The 22836-nt window shown below is 46.1% G+C and overlaps 1 protein-coding gene across 2 annotated transcripts in view; it reads left to right on the forward strand.

Annotated features, from left to right (window-relative positions):
- Window positions 1-22547, forward strand: part of RHBDD2 (rhomboid domain containing 2) — a 29343-nt gene extending 6796 nt beyond the window's left edge. Inside the window, exons 1-4 of one of the 2 annotated variants that reach the window (XM_083173915.1) lie at window positions 8329-8650; window positions 19049-19450; window positions 20543-20693; window positions 21377-22547. In XM_083173915.1, coding sequence (XP_083030041.1) covers window positions 8458-8650; window positions 19049-19450; window positions 20543-20693; window positions 21377-21683 — 1053 coding nt within the window. In that variant the 5' untranslated portion in view covers window positions 8329-8457 and the 3' untranslated portion in view covers window positions 21684-22547. Of the gene's footprint in view, window positions 1-8328; window positions 8651-19048; window positions 19451-20542; window positions 20694-21376 lie in introns of those variants that run through there. The other variant, XM_083173916.1, reaches the window with a different exon arrangement.
- Window positions 22548-22836: the final 289 nt, after the last annotated feature.

Below are 22836 nucleotides of genomic sequence, written 5' to 3' on the forward strand. Positions count from 1 at the left end.
AGGTTATATTCCAAAATCTGGGACTCTCCCCCTTCAAAGGACACTAGAAGCTTGTCTCTACTGTTCCCAGAACCAGAGATATCAGCCTTCCAGCAGCTGGTTACTGCTCCAGCTCCACACACCTGGTATGTAGTTTTATATTCTCGTTGGCAGATTGCTCTGCCTCCTGAACTCTGATCCCCTAGTCCCCAGTACCATTTGGTAGGTGGGATTCTCTAGTTTTAATTCCAGTAAAATCTAAGAAATCTAATTCCGGGAACTGGAGATATCTGCAGTCAAGCAAGCTGTCCTCTCACCACAACATAATGAATAATAAGCCCATTCCACTATACACCCCTCCTTTGCGTATTAAACATCCTCTACCGCCCTGGAAGTTATGTATCAGGACCCCTTCATTCAGCCCAATCCCCCCTTCTCCCACCTCATCTCCCACCATCTGTGCAGTAAAGGGGTAATTAGTGGAAATTACTGATCCAGGCCCTACATGCTGAGCGGTTGATATAATACCCCCTACCACCCGCGGGACATCAAAGCATATACTGGGTCACCTAAGTGTCCATCTCTGTGCTTTGCTCCGCCCCTCTGGAAACCCCCTTCTGAAAATCCTGTGTTTGCCCCTGGGAGCTTGTAGGGTCCGGTCCGGGGGGTGTCCTGTCCGGGGGGTGTCTTGTCCGGGGGGGGTCCCTGTGATAGCTATCACCAGGGACATGGGGGAGGGGAGATTACAGCCTCTCCGTGTGGTCTGGACCGTCCGGTTTTTGCTACATGCCCGGACCATACAGGGAGGCTTTATTCTACCCCCTCCTCCTCTACCTGGTGACAGGCAGCCCCCTGGACAGGACACCCCCGGACAGGACACCCCCCCGGACCGGAGGCTACAAGCTCCAAAATGCAGAGTTTGTTGTCTGGTCCGGCGGTCCGGGGGTTTTGTCCTGGTCCGGTTTTCACCCATACCCAATTCATATTGGTTTTTTTTCTGGTCGGGGTAGAATTTGTTTGTCGTGGTTTATTAAAGTAAATATGTTACATTACACAAACAGTTAATTTGCACACAAAATAAATGTTTAAATAAACATTGCCTCAAAGTAAAAAGATCAGTTCATGTTTTGTGGAAAAAAAGATTAATAAGTACACATGCTTGTCCTTTTCTGTGTAAACTGACAGGTGCAATGCAATGCAACAAGCTTGCCTGGAATGCTCTATACCACGGGTGTCAAACACAAGGCCCGCGGGCCAAATCCGGCCCGCCAGACCTCGTCATGTGGCCCGCGCAGCCGCCGCCAGCCTTCACCTTTAATTCTCGCTTTTTTTTTTGAGATCCTGGCCTGCAGTCTGCTGAGGAGATAGCACGCAGGGGCAGTGTGTCCCATGAGATGCATGAGAGCTACCAGAAGCTCTGTGACTCCTACATCATGCCGCACGTCTGACGGCTTGCACTACTACTGCATGGAGTAGCAGCCAATCAGGCGTGCATCCAGATGGAGTTGTGGAACTTGTGTGACGTCACTCTCCCTTCAATCAGCTCACATAGCCGGAGCTGCGGGGTTGGTGCTGGGAAATGCTGGGACTGGGACGTCACGCAGCTGGCGATCCGCGCTGGTAGTAGCGGATGGGAGCAATGGAAGTATGTGATTGGTCTCTACTACTGCTGGATTCCATGTGGTAACCGTGTGTGCGAGGCGGCTTACTGGAATAGGTTAGTAGTGTCAAGCTCGGGCTGGCCGCTGTACATGGGGATCTGTCACTGAGGGTGAGGTTTACACACCAGGCCTTGCTCTCCTCCTAACTTGACTTCAAGGCCAAACAGTGTTCAGGTCGACTGAGCCACTTAAGACGTGTTAGGATAGCTATGTGACCATTTCCATCTTTCTCAAAATCCAAGCAGCTCATATTAGCCCAATAAGTTATTTTTAGGTCCCCAATCTCCCCTATCAGGAAGGAATATCTTTCCTGAGAACTTTCTCAAGTATTATCCAGGTAACTCCTCCCAAAATCATTTTTCAAAAAATTGTACATTTGAATATCTACTTGTCATTATTCTGACTATGTTTCTGCTTTCAGAGCTAGTTATTACTTACATTATTACAAAAAACAGTAATAATTGAATGCAGTGACAATAATTTATGATAATAAAGAGTGGACACATAGTCCTACAGATACAACCGGCCCTTTGAGGGTGACCAAACTGCTGATGCGGCCCCCGAATTTGAGTTTGACACCCCTGCTCTATACCATACAGATTTCAACAGAAATATACTGAAACAATACAAAAATGAAAGCATGGTATTTCATCTGCTATTAGCTCATACTGGGAACTATTCAATCATTTCTAGAATTTAGCTCATATCTAAAGTGCCTGTAAACCATTAAACTGTTCTATGCAAGACAGCATTTCGCACAGGAGAAGCTGAATAGTGTGGCTAATCCCATGGATTTGTATGTAAAAATGTGCCATAGTAATTAACTGAATAGCTCCTGGGAACTAATCCTGGGAACCAAATTTCCAACCAATAATTGAATTGCTTTCACTTCTTAAACCCAGCTGATGGTGCCCAAATGGAGCTACTAAATTGTTGCTCCTTTCTGGCTTGATTTGCTGCCAGTGCTGGCATTACAGCTCATACCCCAGGGGTGGCAAGCTGAAATGTGCAAAAGTTGGCCATTTGAGCAATTAAAGAGGACTTTTCATACTGCACCGATTAGTTTTGTTGAGTTTTGCTGCTTTACATGGCTAAACCCTACACACATTAGCACATATCCTTCATGATATTACAATTGAATCCCGTCCCACACTAAATACACCATACAAAGTCTCCTTTATTTATTTTATTAACATGCTCTGTAGCAAATAAACATTGGGAACATACACTAACAATACGAAACAAGATTGGGTGCTCACAAATAATATGGGGCCTTATTTTGGTTCACTCTTTCTGACAAAATCCTTCTTAGATGGACAAAACCATGTGCACTGCAGGGGAACATATGCAAAATGTGCAGAGAGAGTTAGATTTGGGGATGGGTTTTATTTCAAAGTGAGATCTATATTGAAGTGTAAAAATAAAGCAGTCAGTATTTTCCCTGCACAGAAACAAAATGACTCACCCAAATCTAATTCTCTCTGCACATGTTACATCTGCCCCCCTGCAGTGCACATGGTTTTGTCCATCTAAGAAGTATTTTGTCAGAAAGAGTGAACCAAAATAAGGCCAATGGTGAGAAACTTGCTTTCAAGCTCACAATCTATAGGGAGTTTAAACATGAGCTTAAGCATCACAAAATGCATATTAGTCCAGGCAGTTTGCATATTAAGATATTAAGCCTTATTTTGAGCTGCACGCACTGCTGATGCTGGATGCAGTGGAGCATTTTTTTTACTACTGAGCATGCATCACCATTGTGCCTGCACATTGTCACCATTGGAATTTGAGGTGCATATATATTGAAAATGCGATGGTATACCTCACAACTTTTGGAGGTGAGAAACCAGGAAATGCCGTGGTCATTTCTGAGGCGTGCCCAGCGCACCCAGGCATCTGGGCAGCCCCTAGCTTCCCTCCCTGCACTGCTAAAAGTTGTGCACATTCGTACTGCATCTATTCAGTCATCACCAGAGCAGCATTTATCAATGGCCACCCCCAACTGCCCCCCCTCCCCACCCACACACTGCCCACCGGGCACTGCAACCCCCACTGGTGGGACAGCAGGACCCAGTGGAATTAGTGGGACTGTAATTGGGACAGTTGGGAGACATGCAGTGGCTAGGTGGAAGTTGCTCTAGGCAAATAGCTAGGCTGCCTCTAACTTGGGCCCCCATTTATCATTGATCGAATTTACAATGCGATCTGGGCAAAATATTACCGCCCAGGATCGCATTGTAAAATGCGATCATTTCGCCCCAATGTATCAACTGCCCGGGCGCAGGGACAGGGCTCCGAAAGGAGCCCGTCCCTGCGATGCCTGGAGCCGGAAGCCGGGGGGTCTGCGCATGCGCGGTTATGCGCTGACACCCCCCCCCGCGACCCCGCTGACCGCACTGCAGCTCGGGCAGTGCGATATGTAGCCATAGCCTACAATGGGCTATCGCCATATCAGAATGGAGATAGCCCAGGGCTGCGATGCCGGGCTGCCCAATGTTGATACATCGGGCAGCTTCGCATCCCCCATAGAAACCTATGGGGGATGCGGCCGGCGACGCTGCAGGGGGGGATCGCAGCAGGGATCGGAGATTCCTGCTGCGGTCCCCTTTAATACATTTAGGTGATACTTAATATTTGCGGTTAACTTTCGGGGATTTAGCCGCAAATATTGCTTGATAAATGGGCCCCTTGGTCTGAGGCCTCTTAAAGGGCCAGATGGTATCAAAGGTGATAAAGCACTGGTCAGTCAGCTCCTTACAGACTATGGGTCCGATTCAGACTCATTTGGGCAGTACGGATGGTGTATTGGTGGCCCTAACTCTGTAGAGTTTGTATATTCTCCCTGTACTTGCGTGGGTTTCCTCTGGGTACTCTGGTTTCCTCCCACAATCCAAAAATATACTGGTAAGCTAATTGGCTCAAAAACAAACACAATTAACCCTAGAATGTCTGTGTGCGTGTATATGTGATAGGGAATATAGATTGTAAACTCGACTTGGGCAGGGACTGATGTGAATGTTCAAATATTCTCTGTAAAGAGCTGCGGAATATATATGCGCTATATAAGAAACTGTTATTAATAATAATAATAATAATAATAATAATAATAATATGCAGGGCTGTGAATTTTCCTCTTGCCCCCCGGAAAGGTGGGCAAGTCCCCTGCATCCCCCAGGAACCCCCCCCGTCTTATTGTCCACTTACAGAACACAAGTGGGTAGAATGATTTGCACTGAATCACGTCTTCATAGCCCCACCTCCACTATTTGTACAGCACTGTATGGCAGAGGGCAGAGCCACAATTACACAATTGTGTGGCCACACCCCACTACACCAGATGGACTTACCTCTCCTGCAGAAAGGGGAAGCAAAATCAGCAAGTATGGCTATAGAGAGCACTTGGAGAGTGGATGTGGCAAGCAGCTGTAAAGGGCACTTCCCCGAAAGACCCAGGACCATCCCTGTCTTCATCGCAGCTAACCAAAAGCCAGACTGAGACTCAATAGTAGCAATACAGCTGTGTGATTGGTGGGCCCAGCAGCATATTGCTGTAGTGTGCTTAGGTGTTTATTACTATTAATTGTAGTTATGGCCACCAGCATAATCATCATCAATTGAGGAGTTGGCTTAAATAATCAATGGTGGACTCCTAATATGGATATTGTCATCAATGGTAAAAAATAATAACCATAGGCCATTTGTAACTTGCTTAGAGGAGAATAGAGCAGCTGTTTCCTGTAACCTGTCCTCCTTTAGGAATTGTGACTAAACTTCCCTATATCATAGTTGTTGACCTTGTTGGCTGCCCTCTCCGGGAAAGGGCAGCCAGCTCAGTGAAGCAGGGGACAGGGCCATTGTCGGGAGGGAAAAAGGGTCAGTTTGGGGGTGGGTGGAGCCACAGATGGGCTGTCCTATTGGGGGCATGGCTAGAGTGGTCGCGTACGCGTAATTTTAGCCCCCCCCGCCATGCAATGCCGGTATTTCAGGCATTGCACTGCAGGGGGTGGGGCAAAAATGCTGCAATCGCGTCATTTGACCCGCGGACCCCCCTGCCGGGGGGGGGGGGGGAGTTCGTGGGAGATAGAGGGCTATGCAGGAGAGTTGCTCCACTTTCCGTGGGGGCCAGGAGAGGGACCCAATTTCCGGGCAACCCTGCCCTATATCCACCAGGATTCTTTCCTGAAGTGGAGACATCATTAAATTAAATAAAGACTCATGGAGCAATTCAATTAGATGAGAGCTTGTAAAAGGGTTTTTATTATGAAAATGGCATACATTGCGTGAATTCCCGATCCAATTAGATGGCAATTCACAGAACTTGTGATGAGGATGCAGGGCCGGTGTAAGGCTTCTCATCACCCTAGGCAAAACTTCAACCTGCACCCCACCCCCCCATACTGCCACCAATAACCACTTTCCAACCTCTAAAGGCATACACGACCAACATTCCAGAATGGCAGGGAGGCTAAAAAAAATTGCTCGGTGCTCCCAGCCCCACCTCAGGAACAGTGGGCAAGTCCCCTGCTTTCCCTGGAGGCCTGCCTTTGCCACCCACAATAGAGTACAAGGAGGAAGGGTCAGCAAGGTAGGGAAGTATTCCTCAAGGGAAAGTATGGAGCTGAGTTCTTAGAAGTTCCAGAGCAGACGCCTGAATTAAGTACAACAAGTGGCCACTGATATAGCAGGAGAAAGGTGCCAAATGGTAGATTTTAGGGGTGTGATACAGTGTCTAGATAAAGTCAATAGGTCTACCCCAAAAGGTCAACAGGGTCAAATGGTCAACATTGGAAAGGTCGACTTGGGAGACGTCGACAGCGTCAAAATGTTGACAGAATCAAAATGTCAACAAAAAAGTTCGACATGAAAAGGTTGACATGAGTTTTCACATTTTTGTTGGTGTGATTGTCGGCAACCATCGAAATTGATGTCCAATTAGTATGATGCTTACTCTCGCCATGCTTCTGGCTCAGTGCCTCGCTGTGCTTGGCATGCTTTTATATTCTCACTCTGTGCCTGTATGGATACAGTAACAAGGCAGTAAAAAATAAATAAAAAAATCCTGGTTGACATGACAGCCTTTTGTCTCTCTCGACATTTTGACCTAATGCATGTTGATCCCTTAGGGTAGGCCTATTGACCGTCTATCTGGACACCATAGATGCAATCTGCAATATGAGTAGTTCCCTATGAGAATGGTTCACGGGCAGCTCCTGCTTTGGAGGAGGTTTGCTGCCATTGGCCATGCTGCCAGGTCCTCCAGGGGGCTCCTGGACAATTGAGATGGCAGATGCTGGGATCAGAGCATGTGGAAAACTGGTGACTTGACTGTGCATGAGCATATCCTCAATTTCCATGGACTGCATCAGATATACAGCCCATAGTAGCTGGCTAGGACTGACAATCAGACAGGGAGTGTCTTCCTACAGGACGCCAGCTCTTTGCTTATCTCAGGCCATAATGGCAGTCCCGGAGGTAGGAAACATCTTCCAATGGGAATGCCTGTCCAGCTAATGAAGCTGAATCAGGCCCATATCCTGTTTCCAAAGTGGAGTTCTGTTTCACTGGAGGAACTTGTTGGGGAAGCAGTGTGAACCAATCAGCTCCTACCTGTTGTTTTTCAAACACAGGGCGGGATGCTCGAACGTTTATCCCCCTCCACCAAGCTTTGCATTGTTAATGATCGCATAGCTCTAACATAAGCGATTATTAACACAAGGGCCAGCTCTTGCTATAAGAGCTGTCCCTTGCGATAAGAGCTGTCCCTTGCGAAGCGGCTCCGGGGGTGGACTTTTGTGTCTGAAACCCGAGAGTCCGTCTGCGCATGTGGAGGGTGACGGGGAAGGCGGGGGGCATGCTGGGAGGGATCCTCACACAGCGCTGCGGTAAGAAGCCCATAGGCTTCTGCATGTAAGATTCCCTCCGCAGCGCTGACACTGCAGAGGGGGGGTTAGAGAATACAGAAATGCGGTAAAAACCCATATAACGGGGGGGGGTTTACTGCATTTCTGGTTTAGAGCATCCCGCCCACAGCCTGTGACATTGCAGGTAGGAGGTGATTGGCTGGTTGTTTATCACTCTTTATTTTATCACTTTCAAAGCTTAAGGCCCATACACACTGGGAGACTTTGAGCTGAAAGTCGCTCAAAACAGCAGGTTTGAGCGGCTTTCAGCTCAAAACCGCCCAGTGTGTATGGCCCAACGATGAGCGATGCTGCTCCCGCAACATCGCCGTGAATGCCGTTCATCTGATGGTTATACCAGCAGATGAGCGGCTTTCAGGACTGCTTTGCATAGCACTCCACTATGCAACGCCGTCCCCGGTGTCGGCGCTGGGCAGGGGTAAAGCTGCTCAGTGTGTATGCACTGAGCGGCTTTCCCCGCAACGATGATAGCGATCATCGCTGTCCATACACGCTGGGCATAGTCGCCCAGTGTGTATGGACCTTTAGTGTGCATTGCCTTCAATTGTTGCATTGTCATCAGTGCCGACTCGAGAATGGTTTAGCCAACTGTTTACTAGGATCACTTCAACCAATACGAGCAAACGAGTGAAATCTCCTACATCCGCACAGAAATGATTTCATTTCATGTCTACAGTACACTACCACTACAGGATCCGGACCCGTATTTATTATGCCTTATTCTACTGGTCTTAAGACAGGGTTGAGGCGAGGTTCACTTGCCAAGATTTCAGGAATGGAATGGATTGTCCTCCTGCGAACTGCGATGCGCTGCCCCCCACCGGAAGGAGGCGCGGCACGCACATGGAACGCGGAAGAACACATGTTCCTAGTCCTGGAAACCTGATCTGAGCACAATGGAGGAGGATAGAACAGTAAAAAGATCGTGGCAGAATGTTTTTCTCTTCTGGTTGCCAAAGGTTACCCTTTCCCCGGGCTCTACTCTCACCGTACTTTTGTCCCTAGCGGTATCGGTCCCGGTACTAACACGCGGGGCTGGTGCTGAAAGTAAACTTGACTTGGACGCCGAATTGCTGGAGAGCCTGTCTGGTATGATTCTTGTGCCTGCTATGGGGGGCAGCGTCCGCTTTGCGGCAGGGTGGCAGCGTCCGCTTTGCGGCAGGGTGGCAGATGCAACCTCTGCTGGGAGATGCGAAACAAAAGCAATATAATACTTTACCCTACTTTCATATGTGATAGCATGCTATCACCTGGGTACAGAATAATGTGCCTAGTATATGGCATGGATATTCCTCTCAGATATGGAGGGTGGTGTCAGTCATATATTGCAGCTACAAGTACGGGCAACAACACCAAGATATGTATGGCACAGTGGCTGTGGAATAGCAGGGACTAACAATAATTGCGCACAAGATTTACTACACTACTAGTTTGCAGAGCATAGACATTGCTTGTATTTTAGTCTGTTACGCATTTGTCCCAAATATTTTCAGAAAAACTCAACACAGTATTTGTGTTTTTCTCAGTATGTAATAAAAGGCTATTGGGCACATTTATCATGATATTACAATGCGATCTGGGTGGAATATTACCGCCCAGGATCGCATTGTAAAATGCAATCAGATCACTGGGATGTATAATCCCTGGCACTGCAGGGACAGGGCTCCGAAAGTGCTAAGCCGGAAGCCGGGGGTCAGCGCATGCGCGGGTATGCGCTGACCCCTGCAGACCCCTCTTACCACACTGCCCTGCTCGGCAGTGCGATGTGTAGCCATAGGCTACAATGGGCTATCGCCATCCCAGAATGGCGATAGCCCATGGGTGCGAAGCCGGGCTGCCCGATGTTGGTACATCGGGCAGCTTCACATCCCCCATAGAAACCTATGGGGGATGCGGCTGGCGGCGCTGCAGGGAGGATCACAGCAGGGATCGGAGATTCCTGCTGCGGTCCCCCTATGATACATTTAGGGAATACTTAGTATTTGCAGCTAAACCCCGAAAACATGCGTGTACCGCTCCTCCCCTCTAATGTCGGAATGCAAATGTTTTGCGCACTGGTGGCCAAGTGGGGCAATTCATGTGTTTTTCCATTTGGGCTCGTACAGCAGCCAATGCTGACAGCACTTACATGATTCATCATGGCTCGGTCCCCAGCATATTTGCTCCGGGGACTGATGCTGCAGCTCTGCACATGCGTATAGGCGAATATACACATATGCAGGGCCGATGTACAAACGCCTTCGGAGATTATCACAGTGGCTGAGGCGTTCGCACACTGGGGGGGGGGGGGGGCGGGAATAACTTGACAGGGGGCTGGTGAGTAAGGATTTCCTAGATGTGCCCAGAAAATCGCTGGGCGTCCCCATGCGAATGCAGACGGGTCAAACCTGCATGGGGCGGGCAGCTGGCGTCATTTGATGTGCAAGCGTATACAGCAATTCGCATGCCGCCATGTGTATATATACGGCGGGGCAGTCATTCTCCTGGTGGGTGGCCTTAGCTCACCCACTAAGCAGTGAAAGACTGATGAAGCTGAATCAGGCCCATTGTTTACTCACCTATATCCTCCTCTGTTTCCAAAGTGGAGTTGCAATGAAGGAACTTGGCGTGGTAATCAGTATGAATTAAAGATGGAATAGTCGTAGGAAAGGTTATATATACAGTGAAATATATTTATGTTTTAATTACTATGTCATGTGCAGAGTTTCAGCCGGCTGCAGGGAATGATTTATCTTTATGTGATACAAAAAGGGGGTTTTGCCAATCGCACTGGAGGGTATAGATTATTATGCTTGTAGGACCCCTTTATTCAAGTAAAGAGCAGTATTTGTTATGGGGTGTGCTGCCGTTGGACAATAGGTAAACACAATTGAAGGAAGAAAGAAAGAGAGATTGTCACATTTAAGGCTCACCTGGAGAGAAGAAAATTTATAAAATATAACTTTTATTACTTTATTTTAAGAACTGCGACATATAAAACACATGTAAGGGTAAGACAAGGTAAGTATAAAAAAAAGGGGAGGGGAAGGGGCGGACCACGGCGCACGTAGCGTAGGGAGACACGCTCTCCCCTCCCCCCACCTCCGGCACGAATGAAGCGAGGTAATCGAGCCTGATGCCCGGCAGCTAATCTTGATGTGGCCACATTCTCCCCGAGCCCGGAGCTGACCTGGTGGCGTGTGATGCCGGCCGTGGAGACCGCCTGGTAGTGGAGTTCCCCCTGCTGCTGTGGGCGCAGCGTCAGAGGCCCGGCCGGAGCGTGTGTAAGCCGCTGTGAAGGTGTCGGGCAGCCGAGAGGAGACGCACGGGAGACGTGCGGGGCACGCGTCATTGGTGGGCGCCTGCAGCCTCACGGTGTCTGCATGCAAGTAGCCGGCAACGTACGGCAGCCCTCAGCCCACGTGAAACCCGGTGGAAGCAGAGAGAGCCGGTGGGGCGCCAGCGCCAGGAAGGTGGGCGAGCCTGAAGCCATCAGCCACCCTATTTTTTTTTTTTTAAGCGGAGAGGCCGCCTGTTCCCCCTCTGTACGGGACTGTCTACAAGAACTGTGAGTGCCCCGTTTAATTTGTTCTGGAAAGTGCCTGGGTCTACAATCCCGGCTGGGTCTGCTGTATTCTGGGCATGCGGGGCAAGCAGTGGATTAATAAGTAGACGGAACAATAACAGTTGGGGCCCTATTATAGTGCCCTGTGAGGGGGTGATTATACACTGTTGGCCCTGTCTGCGGATGAGAGGGGGGCAGTAAGCCGGCTGGCTTAACTCAAGCTTGGACTGGGATACGTCTTGAATAAATGTATATGCCGCTGCCTCTCTGGCTATAGGAATAATAGGTCCAGGACTGTGCTCTAGTGAACTTCACGTATTACATTGTTATTGCAATATTTCTTCTGGCAAATAATGGGAAAGACAGGCCAAACTACTGCGGCCGCCAGGCTTGAGAGGTATGCAAGAACCCAGGCCCAGCCTCAGACTGGGGGCAGCTCCCGCACGACAACCCCTGTATCCTCCCCCAGTAAGAGCGAAGGGGCCCAGGCTACCCCAGACATAACCCTGCAGCAGGTCATAGAGGCAATTAACAAGTGTGAAACTCGTCTTGCCGAGCAGTTGGGCAAAGTCCAGTCGGACATCATGCTTATCCGGCAAGATGCTGAGAAAATGAGAGAACGGATGACAGAGGTTGAGACGCGTGTTTCTTCGTTAGAGGACCTGGCCTTCCCTTTAAGCACTCAAATTAAATCCATCTCCTCACAAGTAGGCGAGATGAGAGCGAAACTCACAGATATGGAAGGAAGGCTTCGACGAAGTAATGTTCGTTTTCTAGGTTTCGATGAAAGAGTAGAGGGTAGCGAGCCGGAAAAGTTTCTAGAGGATTGGCTGACCCAAGAGTTTGGAAGGAAGGCCTTCTCTCCCCAGTTCGCTATTGAACGGGCCCACCGTATTCCAGGGAGACCCCCTGCACCGGGGGCGCTACCGCGAACTATTATTGCTAAGTTTTTGCATTTTAAGGACAGGGACGCTCTCCTTCGAATGGCCAGAGACTAGGGGGATTTGGCTCATAATGGGAAGAAGATTTCCACCTTTCCCGATTTCCCCCTTGAGGTGCAGAGGGACAGAATGAAATTCAAATTGGTCAAGACCCGGTTACGGGAGTTGAGCATCCAGTTTAATATGCTGTACCCATCTAAATTGAGGGTGGTGGTAGATGGTGTGTCTAACATTTTTTTCTCCCCAGGTGATGTTGCAGAGTGGCTTGACCGCTCTTACCCAGGGAAGCGTCAGGTGTTGGCTAGCTAAGTAGAACGGGGGGCCAGTTCCCTGGTTGTTCGGGGAGTCTCAGCCCTGTTTAATGCTTGTCGGGTTTTCGGGTGACCTCGCTGGGGTATAGTAGTGGTCAGTAGGTGATAATGCCGGGGGATGGGGGGAGGGGGGTGGGGGTATGTTTCCTAGTGGTTAATTAATTTAAGCCTCAAAAGAGGGGGGGGAAGCGAGATTTGGGGCAGGTATGCCTGGGGTTGGGCCTACAGGGAGGGGGGATGGGGGGCGGGGATGTATTTGTATTTGTCATTGTATTGTTTGGGAGCTTACATGGTCCGGTCACCCCCGAGAGTGTATAGAACCTATATGGGGATCGTTGATAGAGTTGTTGGCTCTGATGGTGTTCTTCCAGATAAGGTTAAACATGTATGGGGGTGCGTTTTCTGTCATGGAATGTTAGGGGACTGAACGACAGGGTCAAGAGGGCGACAGTCTTGGGGCAATGTAGGAAATATGAGGCAGATGTCATTTGCCTTCAAGAGACTCATCTCAGTGGTGAAAAAGCAAAGTCCTTAAGGCGGCCCTGGATTGGCTCTGTCTTTCACGCCCCTTTCTCCAACATGTCTAGGGGGGTTTCCATACTGTTCAAAAAGTCCTTGGCATTTACTCTTGGTAGCCAAAAAATTGACCCGGGGGGTCGGTATATTTTTATTGAAGGCCGTATAGATCAAGTTCAGATTTGTATATTATCAGTTTACATCCCCCCTCCTTTCTCCTATGAGGTTATAAAGAAAGCAGTGGAGTTTGCGGCAGGCTATCCTCAGGCTTCTGTTATTTGCCTCGGCGATTTCAACAAGGTTCTAGACTCCCGTTTGGATAGGTGGAGGCCTGGAGTTCAGCCTACACATGAGGGTAGTAAGTTCAGGGAATTTATTCAGGAGGTCGGCTGGTGGGATCCATGGCGGATAAGGTACCCTGATCGAAAACAGTTTTCATGCTACTCCGATTCTTACGGGGTCTTTTCGAGACTGGACTTAGTGCTGCTCTCGAAGGACCTATTAAATAAAGTCCTGAAGGTTGAATACAGGTCGCGGGGCATTTCGGATCATTTCCCGATAACTGTAGATTTAGATTTGGCAAGGCAGGTTGGATATAGGTGCTGGAAATTGCAGCCATACTGGCTGACACAGATGGGAGAGGGGGAGGAGGTGGAACAGTTGATAGGGGAGTATTTCCAACTGAATTATGGCTCGGTCTGTGGGTCCACCTTATGGGACTCCTTCAAAGCTTACATTAGAGGGGTGTTTATAAAGAAGATCGCCTTTGTCAAAAAGAACTATCGAGCGGAGACTGAAAGACTGGAGGCTAGGTCAGTGGAGTTAGAAAATAATTATGTATCTAGTGATCGGGAAGTGGACCGGGTAGCGTGGCAGGCTGCTCTTAATGAATGGCGGGATCACGTCCAGGACACTTTCTGTCAGAGAGTGAGAACTGGAGATCATAGGCGGTATGTAAACGCGGATCGGGGTGGGAAATGGCTTGCGATGATGGCCAAGAACGAGCGGTCTTCGAATCTGATCTCTGAAATAGCATATGAAAAAGGCAACAGGGTGATGGATACCCCTGCAATTGTGTCCAGTTTCGTGTCATATTATAAAAAATTGTTCACCTCTCAGTCCCTGAATAGTAAGGATAGTATTGCTGATTACTTGGGGGCGTTGGGACTCCCGCAAATTTCAGGGGACTCTAAAGAGCTGTTGGACTCGCCAATTACTCTAGAAGAGGTAACGTCGGTAATTCAAGCCCTCCCCCGAAATAAGGCCCCGGGGTTGGATGGGTTACCTGGGGAATTTTATCTAAAATATTCAAATGTCCTGGCTTCTTCACTATGGGAATTATTGGGTGGTGCTAAGGCGGAGGGTAGGCTTCCTCTGTCTATGGAGGAAGCTTATATAGTTATGATTCCCAAGGTAGGGAAGGACCCCTCCCAGGTTGATTCCTACCGGCCTATATCCATTATGTCCTCGGATGCCAAGATTTTCGCAAAAATTTTGGCTAACCGATTGGGTAGGGTGTTAGATGAAATTGTACACCAAGACCAGACAGGTTTTAGACCGGGAAGGTCGACGGCGGTAAACCTAAGGAGGGTCCTTTCTTTTATTCAAATCATCAACTCCGGTAATAAATGTGCGGCGGTGGCATCGTTTGATGCCAGTAGGGCATTTGACGTTATTGAGTGGGAGTTTTTATGGCCGGTATTAAGAGCTTTTGGCATCGGGGAGGGATTCATTGGATGGATAAGATTACTGTACCGACAGCCGTTGGCCCGAATATAGATTAACGGTTTCACCTCCGCCTCCTTCCCTTTGGCCAGAGGTACGAGGCAGGGGTGTCCACTGTCCCCGCTGTTGTTTGCGGTGGCAGTGGAGCCCCTGGCTCATCTACTTAGACAGAAGCTGGGCTGTCATAATTCTTGCGGGAGTAAATTGGTATCTTTGTACGCCGATGACCTCCTAATTGGTTCTGACAGTCCGGTTATCGATCTTCCATTAATCGTGAACCTTCTAAATGAATTTGGGGGTATGTCAGGTATTAAAATGAACTGGGATAAGTCTCACGTAATGTTCCTGGGTCCTGTGCCCCCTGATATCCAGCTAGCCTGCCCGTTAAAAATATCTAGGAAATTCAAGTACTTGGGCGTGGTAATCTCCGGTGATCCGCGGGATTATATCTCGGATAATCTGAGGCCGCTATTAACGGAAATTAAAACCAAGTGTCGGAGATGGGTGGGTTTGCCACTTTCAAATCGGCAGGGTTAACTTGTTGAAAATGTGTATCCAGCCTAAACTTCTGTATTTGTTGCTTCATTCCCCGTGTTACGTAGGCGTAAAACTCTTTCGTGAACTAAATAGTGTTCTGTCCTCATTTGTGTGGAAAAATAGAAGCCCGAGGATTAGATTATCTATACTGACCCGGGACAGAGAAGAAGGGGGTCTTGCTCTCCCGGATTTTAGACTCTATTACTATTCATCCCAGATAAGTCATCTATGTCCATGGATACAGGGTAGTGAGGGGGTTGGGGAATTCAAGACCCTGGCGTTAATAGGGCAGTCTGGGGTGTCTCCTCTTCAATTGCTCTTGGCAGGGAAGTTACGGGGTAATGCACCCCCCTTGATAGCCCAAGCCTTACGGGTCTGGAGACAGGTGCAAAAGATGACAAACTTTGTGGATATTGATCCACAAACCTCGGTTTTGTCCCTGTCGGAGGTTAAAAATTTGAAGGGCCTAGGAGGGGGAGTGTGGGAGGCATATGGTTTGCTGGAGGTTGGAGCGTGGATACAAGATGGGGGTATTCGATCCTTTGAGGACCTTCAACAGGGGTATGATCTCCCTAGGAAAATGTACTTCAGTTATATTCAGGTTAGGAGTGCGTTAGCTTGCATGATAAGGAAGGGATCCCTGAAGATTGGGGAAGCTCCCTGCAAGGATTTTGTTAAAAAACTGGGTCCCAGGAAGCACCTCTCCAAATTATACAGATATATCCACTCCTTCAATCAAGAAAGCGGCTGGGACAAGCTGAGGTCTCAGTGGGCTAGGGTTATCCCTCGGGTCCTATTAATAGATTGGAGAGAGATTCTATCGGCCACAAGTAAATCCTCTATGTCCCTCTCAGTACAGCAGGTTCAATTCAATATTTTTCATCGAATATACTTTACTCCGGAGCGATTGAGGCATATGGGGAACATCGACAGTGCGGGGTGCCCTAGGTGTGGAGTGGAGCCTGGCACACACTGGCATTTAGTCTGGGAATGTGTGCATGTGCAAGCGTTCTGGTCCGCCATTTGTAATATTATGCTGGAGCTGGGCATCCCAAGTTCAACCTTCAGTACTTTATGTTTAGTTTTGGGGGTAGTGGATGTCCAACTAAGCGGGCATTGGACCCAATTGATAAGGATCTTAGTAGCCTGTGCTAAAGTAATCATAGCAAGGAAATGGATGGCAACGGTGGGGCCGTCAGTGGTGGAGTGGACCAATTTAGTCAATGCTACTTGTTCTCATGAAAAATATGTCTATGCTACACGAGGGTGTTATTCCAAATTTTACAAGGTTTGGGGTGGGTGGACGTCATCCAAATTCTATATAGCTTTGTAAAGAAATTTTGACTCACTTACCACTAAATGCTCTCTTTTTTATTTTAAGGGAAATATTTTCTGTACTGTTATTAACGATAATAATTGCCGAATTAATTAAATTATAATGGTAAATAAGGTAAAGGCACGATGGAGGACGAAGTTGACACAATATTTGATTGGATTTGACTATATATTTTGTTTAATTAATTATTAACATGTTCTTGGGGGTACCTGGTTAATTGAAATAATGTGTTCTCACACGAGGTGTGCTTCTGGCTTCATAGGGTACGGGGTGGGGGGCGGATATTTGAAAACTATACAGTTTGTTAAGTTTTTTTGGATTCACTCAATAATAAATGTCTTTATGTATAGGTAGTGAATTGTTAGGCACTGTAAAATGATAACGCTTGTTGGAACATGACAAGCGGTAAATATTTAAGTGGGGTGTGTTAAGTAAAGGAGTATAAGTGGTATAAGTTCAAGCACGAAGAATCCATGAGTAATAAGGTAATAGTAATTGAGGATTGGTTCTCTTCCTTCTCGTGTATACGGGCTGGACCAGAGGGGATTGCCCGATTTAGTGCCGTGTACAGCCTTACTATTTATATTATATAGGTGTAGAGATTTCCTGTTTAGTGGGGGGAGTGACCGGCCATGGGGGTGTAAGCGCTGTTATATGTATTTGTGTTGTATTGTTTTTAAGTGTTATGTTTGTATTTTGCATAAGAAAAATAAAAACTCAAGAAGTATAAAAAGGGGAATTAACCCTGCGTAGTGGATCCCCTCTATCCCCAATTTATCTGTTGTGATTTGTTGTATACTTTCTGTCAGATTGGATTAGCGCATTTCAATTAGCAAATATTCCTTTATTTAATCATTTACAGGGTGAGTGGGTGTTTAGATGTTATGCTATTTCCAGCTGGTTGGCACAGTGGGGCAGATTGGTGTTGGTTGTGGTGTACACACCTCGAGTAATTGGCTATTTATAAATTGCCGTGGGTGTCTACTAACATTCTCTTCTGCTTAGATGTCAACAGTATTTATTCTTTCATATCACTGTTTATAGATATAACACAGGGAACAATTATTTGAATAGTGTGGTATTTACCCCTGAAATATTAGCACTTTTCACCGATAATAGGTCAAATTTACATTCGACCTATGCAATCTATCCGACCGTCGGAAATTTTCCAGTGGTCTGATACCCCTTGGTTAATGGTTTAAAAAAAAAAAAAAAATACGGAATTGACGCTACGCCTTAAACTACACAGCATAGGATCATGGGACTTGTAGTTTTTTATGTCTAGGGATCCTGTTGTGTGAATCGTAGAGTCACTGTGGAGGATCTCACACGCAAAGATGTATGGGATCTGTAGGACAGCCGTTTGATTATGGCAGCTGCACATAGCGTTACTCCATTGGAGGAGCAGTGCTATAAGAACACCAAAGGGAGAAACCTTGAGAAAGACCTATGAAAGGTCGGAATGCGTGGGTTATTCCAGCGCCGTGAAGCAGTCCTGTTTTTGCCGGAGAGTGACTGACATCATAGACTTGGACCGGAGCCTGTACCCGGGACTTGCTACCGAACCAAGCGCTTATAAACTGTGGGGTAGATTTATTAAGCTCGGTGAAGTGATAACCTCTCTGGTTCTTATCACCGGCCAATCAGCTCCTACCTGTGAAGTTACAGGCCTGGTTTGAAACCTGACAGGTAGGAGCTGATTGGACGGTGATAACCATACACTTTATCACTTCACCGAGCTTAATAAATCTACCCCTGAATCCTTTCAGTTCTTTCCCTCTGGTCATTTTTCTTTGCAATACATGTACCCTCTACATGGATGTGTGGACTGTTATTGTTCAGTTTTAGATGTTTGTATATATCTGTGATTAAAAACATAATGTACTTACCCTGAGGATCATCCGATACAATTGAACATACCAGCACTGGTTAAGTGAATCATTCCATCTTTGTTTCTTTAAAAAAAGTTGAATCTGCATTGGTGAAAACGGACTCTCAAGGTGCATACACACGGGGGAGATATATTGCTCAGCCATATATTGCTTGCAATATATGGCTGAGCAATATATTGATCAGTGTCTCCTTTTCATCAGCGACCAGAGATGGTCGCTGATGAAAAGGAACCTCTGCTGGGGGAGCCGCAGAGGTAATTAGCTGGTCGCAGGAGCAAGCTCCTGCGACCAGCGATTACAATGGGGCAGAAAATGGGAGCGCGCACCCGGCGATTTATCGCTGGGGCACACTTCCATCACTGGCAATATGGTCGCCTGCGACCATATTCCCAGAGATTGTAGCCCATATCGCCCCCGTTTTTTTTTTTTTTTTTTTTTAGAGATGTGTAGGTTCTGATTTACTCTGATTTCAAAGCAGGATCTTATTGGCTATCCCAAATCACATGACAATTGTTGACAGTTGATAGCCAATAGGATCCTGCTTTGAAATCAGAGTAAATCAGAGCCTGCATATCTCTATCTGCAACCGCATTGAATCGGTATGTGCACACATTGAATACCCCCATAAAGTTGCTTTGAAAAGTGGATTGCTGTTAAACAATAAATAATTAAGACTCTATTTCAGTCTACAGATTGATCACATATATTTATTTCCATGAAGATCTACCAACATTGGTGTGCAGTTGCCTGATCACTTGGTATTTTGGCGGAGGTTTTGAAGAGAATGTTGGGACAGTGAAATTTTGTTACCTTACACCGCTATTTGCTGTAGGCACTGGAATTCTGTATCTGGCGGTCCTTGCCACAGGCATCAACTTTCAAGTGGATGGAAGAGTGCAGGGATTTACTGCAGTAGCTTTTTCTATGATGACCATCTTTATCATGTTCACCAGTCTGAAGCGCCTGATATTCTTTGGGTTCATGTTGCGCACTAAGGTGCTGCCGCTGTTGTTTCTGGTACTTGCACTCTTTATACCACACGCTCCTTTGCTCAGTAATGTGTGTGGCATCCTGGTTGGTGTCATTTGTATCCTTCCATTAGTCACAGTTATTAAAGTTCTTTGCCAATTGGACATTACTTTCCATCTATAACAGGCATGTCCAACGTTGGCCCTCCAGATGTTTTGAAACTACACATCCCAGCATGCTTTGCAATAGTTTTAGCATTCTCTAATAGCAAAACTGTGGCAAAGCATGCTGGGATGTGGAGTTTCATAACATCTGGAGGGCAAACGTTGGACATGCCTGATCTATAACATTTATTGTACTGACTAAATCTAACATCTTATTGGTCTCTCTGGGTAATGGTACATTGTTGTTACAAAATGATATTAAGTAATGTGGCTTAAAAATATTATACCCCGATTTCTTATTCTGCAGATGCTGATCAGTGATCAAAACAGACATAGCAATCAATTGGGAAATTGGCAAAATCCTGCTTTTTAAGCCCTCCCCCACATCTAGCCTCCTACTGGAGCCACTGATTAATCCCTGATTTGCCAATTCCCAACCATTTTTTGGTCAGAAACGAAGAATCAAGTTCTTGAATATTCAAGTTCCCTGATCTGGTGTTACCTATTGGAATTTCCTTTGGTAAATTTATTTTGCATTCCCAAAAAAAAAAATGTTAAAGAGAGTGCAAGCATATGTTAAGAGCTGTTAAAATTAATAGAACCCCCCCCCCCCCCCCAAAAAAAAAATAATAATTAGGGGCTAACTCTAATAGCCTTAAGCTCCGGAGGTGCGGGCCATTTGTGCATGTCTCCCCATTTTTTCATAGCATTGATCCATTTTGCTGCTTAATAGAAAAGGGCAGACTTACACAAAAGTCCTGCATCTCAGAAACTTGAGGTTATTACATTTAGCCCCATATATTTGTATCCTCTATATATATGTCTAGTGTTCGTGAGTCTCCAAAATACTGCTGGCAGAGTGTGAAATGACATCTCTTTCTCACACATGCACAAACACAGAAGGTAGCAGACTAGCTTTCGAAGCTTTTGCTTCAAGCGGGCTTACTAGTAGATAGATATATGCTTTGAGTAAAGGTTGAGAGTTGCATTTCAAGTTACTATCCAATACAAAGTGCAGTGTTGCGTTCCTTAAACTTTGATTACAGATGGATTGGGTGGCTGTTTTTTTCTGGATCCTTCAGAGTCCATGTTGTCTCGAATAGATGAAATGTTGCCATTCAGGGTATTGAAGCGCATTCCTCTTTGGAGGTACATCCCTGCATCTTCAGCTGAGAGAAATGCTTCCCAAACCAGAAAGTAAGTGATCTTGTTGTACAGAATTAATCATTGATGTGAAACTAATATTTATGCCTCAATTCTTTATATACTTAGAATAATAATGTTGGCCTTATGTTATTTGCTTTATACTATATTGTATTATTTAAAGTGTAAATCTGTCATTCAAAGATGGTTGGTAATTCAGAAATAGTTGTGGGGCAAAAAAATTGTGAAAAACACCAAGTTGACTGTTTTGACTGTCGACCTAATGACCCTGCCTACCTTCGGCCACGTCGACCTTGAGTCAAGTCGACCTTAATGCTTGTCAATCTAATGATTGTCGACCTAATGCTTTTAGACCTAGTGACCGTATCCCCCACACACACAATGCCACTGCATCTGTCACATTCTGCTCTTCACGTAAGGCCCCATACACTTATACAATTTGGGCACTTTTGACCCCGATTCTGACGCATCAGGCCAAGAAATGGGGTGAAAAGTGCCCAAATTGTATGTGCTTAACCTCTAATTCCGAACTGATGCGTGGTCCCATGCACATCGGTTCGGAGTTTGCAAGGGCTGCAGGTAGGATGTGTCGGATCCCGCAGCCCTTGGCTCCCACCCTTTTTCACACTCGATAAATTACTGCATTTGATTGAATTTCTCCCTAAGGTTCAATTGATCATGAATGTGAATTACATTGTCCGATTTTTGTCTTTAAGGATAAACCCGCCACCTGGATCCTACCCCACACAACAGTACTACACTCCACCTCAAGGCCTCAATGATCCGTACTCTCCATACCGCAACATGAAGCCAGCAGGAGTGTGGCCACCTGCTGGTTTCTCTGCCTACCCAGTTGGCGCAACTCCTGTGGCGTATCATCATGAGAATCATGTCTGCTCTGGAGGACATGGACACAGTCACAGTGATACTGGATTTTCTTCAAATAACTATGAAGCCAGTTTGCAAAAGGGCATTACAATTTCTCCTGCTCAGCCAGAATTACTGCAAGTGCAGACACAGTGAAATGATGGCTTTGGGATTTCAATAATGCTTCCATGGTGGTTGCATAGTTTACAATGGAACCTAATGACAGAATGTTATGAACTGCTACTCCTTGTGTCTATAAGTAATACTATGGGCTGAGGTAGTTGCTGTTTTCTTGTGTGCTATTTCCTGTGGAATGCAATGTCAGCTGTACAGTTATACCCCAACAATACCAGGCACATTCTCAAATGATACTCGGACCTTACTTGGTGAGGGAATTATTTTCCCATTGTCCGTAATCCCAGTATAAATCCATAGTTCTTATATTACGTGCACAGTGTACAAAACAAAGGTGTCTGAATTCCAGTTTACTCAGGTTTTGTCGGTGTGGTGTTGTATAGAATAACTTGGTATAATTCCTTTGAGAAACTTTTTTTTATTTTTTTAAACATTAAAGCAGAAATCCCACATAAAATTTCTTGGTACTTATATGTTAGTTGGGCACACACTATAGTTAGTACGCACATACCCCCACTATCCATGTCCGCTTGGAGTTGATTTTATATAGTGTGGCGACGGATGCGTAAAACTAAGCAAATAGCTAGTCATAGACTAGTCATCAGAGATGTACATATACCCAATTGTTCAGACATTTCCAATGTTTGTAGTACTGCGCACTGTGCTATTTTAGAGTGATGCAGCATTGCCTGAATTTCCAGAAACGGGATGTCAGCCATGTTTTCTGTGAGTGGCTAGACCAATGTTTCTGTCTTCGAGCTTGATCTTGCAACGCTGCGATGTTGATTTGATGCTGCCAGTTCAGACTCAGCACTTGGATCTGAGATGCTGGCAGGAGGTGTCTTTTCTTCAGACGTCCTCTGCAGCATTGGCGTGTATATATATATATATATATATATATATATATATATATATATATATATATATATATATATATATATATATATATATATATATATATATATATATATATATATATATATATATATATATATATATATATATATATATATATAAATATGCACAGCAGCTGCATACAAAGACACAGCTGCTGTGCAAAACTGTCCAACTCTAAATCATGCCCAAAGTACTTTTTAATAAATTCAATTGTTTGTGTGCCAAGTCACACCCGATGTAAAGTGACAGGAGATTAGGGGGGCAATTCAATATTTTT

Source organism: Crinia signifera, chromosome 2 (assembly GCF_055691185.1).
Source record: "Crinia signifera chromosome 2, ASM5569118v1, whole genome shotgun sequence".
NCBI lineage: Eukaryota > Metazoa > Chordata > Amphibia > Anura > Myobatrachidae > Crinia > Crinia signifera.